Source organism: Chenopodium quinoa, unplaced genomic scaffold, assembly GCF_001683475.1.
Source record: "Chenopodium quinoa cultivar QQ74 unplaced genomic scaffold, ASM168347v1, whole genome shotgun sequence".
NCBI classification, from domain to species: Eukaryota; Viridiplantae; Streptophyta; class Magnoliopsida; order Caryophyllales; family Amaranthaceae; genus Chenopodium; species Chenopodium quinoa.
The window spans coordinates 8,137,516-8,142,531 of record NW_018743955.1 but is presented as its reverse complement, the minus strand read 5'-3'; the positions used below and the strand labels follow the sequence as shown (position 1 = coordinate 8,142,531).

The window sequence follows — 5,016 nt, the reverse complement described above, 5'->3', positions numbered from 1 at the left end:
ATATGAATTATCTTTAGTAGCCTTCAACTTTTAAAATGTTACTTCCGTAACCTTTTTTGAAATTGTTACCCACCTATTGTAGGTGGGTTTACTTCCGTAACCTTATATGGTTAAAAACATTAAAATAAAAGTTAATTTTGATTAGAGTCATTTTTTTTTGAAAGATTTGATTAGAGTAATTTTAATTATTAATTAATCTTTAAAATTAATAATTAAAAAAATCCTTTCTTCCTTCCCTCTCCTCCATCCCCGTGCTGTTTCCTCTTTCTCTCCTCCCTTTGCTAATTACTAGTAATTAATTCTCTTTAATTCTCCCCCAAATTGTTTGATGAAAGGTAGATCTAAGCCTCATTATAGCTTACTTTTACTCTCTGAGTTCTCCATCGATACGGCTTTTGAGCTTTCTCTCTTCCATTGAAATAGTTTGTGAGGTAAGATGGTTTTTGTAATCTTCGAATAACAATTCCCTTTGAAGCGTAATCCATGTTCTCCATGGTGGTTCAATTGTGGTGAGGGCATGGTGGTGATATTTGACTCGATTGCTGGGTGGGATTGATTGGGCTAAAGTTGGAGCTTGCGGCGCTGCTCGGTAGTGCGACGGTTTGGTGCTGCTGGCTGCGGGTTGGTGCGATGATCGTTGGTTGTTCAACAGCTTCTATGTGACGGTTGTGGGGAGTTGTCCGGTTGCTGGCTGGTGTTGTGGGTTTGGTGCGTGAAGGAGCAGGGGAGGCAGCATGAGTAGTAGTGTGGAGGGACGGCTGAGGCTGGGGTATCGGGAATTGGGCGCCGGCGGGAAAGGGTAGGGCGGTGCCGACAGCGGAGGGGGAGAGGAGAGGGGGTGGCTGGAGTACTGGTTGGGAAAGGGTGTTTTTTTTATTTATTTATTTTTTATTAATCAAATTATAATATAATTAACATTACTTAAACTTATTTTAATTTTTATAAAACTAAACCTCAGTTAAACTTAACAGCCAATTAACAGTTTTTAACCATATAAGGTTACGGAAGTAACATTTTAAAAGTTGAAGGCTACCAAAGATAATTCATATACCAAGTGGCTACCAATGAAAATAAGCAAAAGTTGATGATTATCAACGAGAATTTCCCTTATTTTTTTAGGGTGAAGTGAACAAGACCTAACTATATCTTTTTAGCTTCAAAATACAAATTCGAGGGCATAGTAAAGGCCAATTTAATCATATGCATGCATGTACAAAAAAAAAAAAAAAAAAAAAAAAAAATAAAAAAAAAAAAAAAAGAGCTATTTTAATTAATCTCATATAACAAACCAAAACAGAGATAAAAACATAGGTGAGTAAAGTTTCTTTCTCTTATTCAACTAATTACATTCTAAAAACAACTACGAAACCCACTTAAATTTATACACACAAAATTACAAAGTCATAACACAAACTTCTCTAGAATGACCTAGTCCTAGGACTAAACATACTTAACTCTTCCCTTCCATACTTGAGCCTCCTCACTTCCTCCCTAGACATATCATAAGAACTCATGAGCACCTCATCCGGCATGCCTCGGATGGCCGATAGCTTTCCGGCCAAAGGACTAATCATCGCGTTGTCATTGGTCTTAAACGACACCCATTCTAGCCCTTCTTGTTCTGCCTTCTTTACCACCACAAAGTTCTGTGGGACTACCAAGAGCTGCCCTTCTTGGACTCGGTCATCAAATACTAACCGCCCGTTTTCTCGGGCTACTTGGATCCGACCCGTACCCCTTGTTATGTAGATTATGCTGTGGGCGTTTATGTTCCAGTGGGGTGTCATCAGTGCATTCTACACACAATAATATGAAAAAGTTAAATTTCCTTTCAATAAATAATTGTTCATATAACTATACAAGCAGTACTATGATAATTTCAAAAAGTTGTTTAAATTACATTTTTTTTTTCCTACGTACACATTTAATCATAAATAGGTATCATTAATTTTGTACATATTTTAAATAATTTACAAGTTTTTGATATTATAAAAATACACATTAAAAACCATAAAGACATCCATATGTATAAAAATACACATTAAAAACCATAAAGACATACATATGTATAAAAATACACATTAAAAACCATAAAGAACTTACAAGGTTTTTTATTTTTTTATTTTTTTTTAATATTAATTTAACACGTGTTAAATTCTATTTTCATTAAAATTTAGAAAGATTTCAAATAAAAAAAGAGCAACAAAAAGAAACAGAACGAGTACAATTTATATAGACAGATGTTTTACCTTGTAGAGCACTCCCCTCTCAACACTGAGTTGCAGATATTGCAAGAGGGGAAGTTTACGGCCATTAATGGTGTTAATACGACCACCATGCTTGGTAAAAACATCAGCAAGCGAAGGTTGATCGATGTTTTGTTTAAAGCTTAAGGAGCATAAGGTTTGTTCCAACCCATTTAGTCTCCTTGTTCTCTCCTCTTCTATGTCATCCCATTCAGGGCTTAATATCTCGAGATCACGTTCGACTCGAATAATGCTGCCTCTCTCATCGTTCTCGCCCTTCATACTCCTTACTGTCTCGGTGTCTACATTGTAAGCATCGGCTAACAGATCATCGTCGAAGCCATTGAAGATGTTCTTCCCTGCAACTTCTTTAGGGCCTCGCTCTTGACCTCCTTGGGGATTTCCAGCTAGGTAGAAACTCTGTATTTATGAAAGGGAGATGTAAAATTGAAATAATTCAAAATTTTATTCACCACTAATATACATTTTCACGTATTATGTTCACATTTTAATTTTAGTAGATACTCTGTCCGAAATTAATAGTCACATATACTATTTTAGGATGATAAAATAAGCCGTGACAGTTTAGAAAAAATAGTGGTAGCCTATGGTTTATGAGGCTTATCTTAAGACGTACCCTAAAATTGAGATCAAGCTGGTTATGAGGATTGCTAAGGTCGAGCAAGGTGACACTAACAATAGGGGCATCCCCATCATTGTAAGTCCACTGAGCAACACCGGCAGGTGATCCTATAACGTCACCTTCTTGAACTCGGAAAACCCTCTGGTGTTGATCACGTTGTCCTACTCGAGACGTAGCCGAACCTAGTGGTGACTCGAAGGTCTCAGGGCACCCTGGGACTATCACTCCTTGTATACCCCTCCCTGCACCAAAAAAAAAAAAAAAAAAAAAAAAACCCAAAACATTTTTTTTAAACATCATGTTATTAGAATAAGATATTAGAAATTAAATTTTGGTACAACAAGAAAATTAATACTCCATATTATGTAACAAGCACTTAAATGTTGATTAAATATTTACCTCTGTTTTTTTAGTTATGCTTTCTTTTTAAAAAGTTTATTTTTGGTTGATATGTTTTTGGGTAAACTTTTTCTCTTCCATTTACTAGTGTACCTCACTTGCTTTATTATTCTATCTCATCTTCTTAATATGTGTGCCTAAATTAAACATGACAACTAATAAAAACGGTGGAAGTAGTACACTACCTTGTGTTACGTAGGTGACATAAGGAGCATTGGTGTAGGAAGGCAAGAGAAGGCCTTTAGGCTCAATAACATAACGGACAGCCGCAACCCCAGCACAACGGAACTGCTCACTGTTAGATTCCCAAACCTCGATCACCCCGGCCTCAGCCCTAAGACGGCAAGTTGGCTCAGCCGCTTGCAGCTGCTGGATATCGCAATCATGTTGCCATTGCTGGCCCCTTGGTTGTTGCGGCCGCCTTTGCAGAAATGGTAGCTGAGCAAAGGAGGGAGTAATAAGGAAAACAAGAAGGCATAGAGGTACTAAAAAGAGAATTGCGTTATTATTATTAGTGGTGGTAAAAGCCATTGTAGATTAAAGGCAATTAATGAATTAGAGAAAATATTAAGGGGATTGGAATATATATAAGGATAGTTTCAATGACACGTTAATGGTGAGCATGTTGGTAGTCTTCTATATTCTATGCATGTATGCCAAGCGCTTATGTCTAACACTTGGATGGTGTGATGCATGAGTTTTTGATCTTGTAGTTTCATGGCTCTGTATATGAGGTGTTAAAGTGGAGAAGCAATGTTTGATTTGCTCTTCCTATGTTCTATGGAGTGATTGTAGCAATGTGTAAGTTGAATCAAATAAGTATTTAAAATAAGGTGTAGATCATTATGCAAAAAGATTATTCAAACTACACTTATGTAACTTCACTCTAGCTTTTATATTTAAAAATTGTAATAAATCTTGAGGCTTGAACTTGTGACCACTATGTCACAAGCTAAATGAGCTCCCCACATCGTTTTCTCCAAATATGCTAAGGTGTTAACAAGTCATCTAATTTTATTTGGTCCATAATTTTTGAATCCTAATTTTTGTGTTTTCATCTTTTAAATTGATTTCATTTCAATTAAATTGAGAAATATTCCTAATTACAATAACACTATCAAATAAATACTTATTTTTTTGGTAGGTAAAGAGAAAATAACACTGAACCAAAATCTCACTTAAGTCAACACAATTGTAAATAAGAAACTAGAATTAGTCCACAAATTGTGAGGAACAATCCTTACTATTACCATGTCAACAATAGTCAACAAATTGTTAGCTTAATTTACAGGCAGCAAACAAAGTTTAAATTAGATAGATACAATTTTAGTTATACTTAATTGAAAATTCATTCAATTCAATTTTAAGCTAATTTCCGTATGGTTTTTTTTTTTAAAAAAAAAAATAAATAAAAAATTGAAACCCTAGGCCGTGACACAACTAATTTTAGGATTGATACAAGACAATATGCGCGCATCGTTAATTTGAAACCCCTCTAAAATCTCTAACTGAACTACCAAACCCTCTTAGGGTGTGTTCGGTAAAATTAGTTGTGAATGAAGGCAAACGTTAGTTGTGGTAGTATCTATTAGCTGTATAGGTAACTATTAATTAACTGACGATATGGTGAACATCTAGTGGTGGTTTGAAATTAATTTGTGAACGTCTAGTGGTGGTTTGAAATTTCTACGCATTTCCGCCTTAGGGGTTGTTCACATTTACTGAATT

At 35.4% G+C, this 5,016-nt stretch overlaps 1 protein-coding gene across 1 annotated transcript; it reads right to left on the bottom strand.

Moving 5' to 3' along the window:
- Positions 1-207: 207 nt before the first annotated feature.
- LOC110689428 (13S globulin seed storage protein 1-like) lies at positions 208-3,953 on the bottom strand. Its single transcript, XM_021866219.1, has 4 exons — positions 3,474-3,953; positions 2,884-3,131; positions 2,250-2,666; positions 208-1,796 (listed from the first exon to the last, which is right to left on the bottom strand). Exons 1-4 carry the CDS (start codon positions 3,817-3,819, stop codon positions 1,419-1,421), a joined length of 1,389 nt encoding a protein of 462 aa, XP_021721911.1. The 5' UTR covers positions 3,820-3,953; the 3' UTR covers positions 208-1,418.
- Positions 3,954-5,016: the final 1,063 nt, after the last annotated feature.

Coding starts and splice junctions, on each gene's coding strand:
- LOC110689428 (XM_021866219.1), bottom strand. CDS start 3,819: ATGGCTTTTACCACCACTAATAATAATAACGCAATTCTCTTTTTAGTA. Junction 3,132..3,473: donor TGTCACCTACGTAACACAAG/GTAGTGTACTAC, acceptor TTTTTGGTGCAG/GGAGGGGTATACAAGGAGTG. Junction 1,797..2,249: donor AGAGGGGAGTGCTCTACAAG/GTAAAACATCTG, acceptor TATTGTGTGTAG/AATGCACTGATGACACCCCA.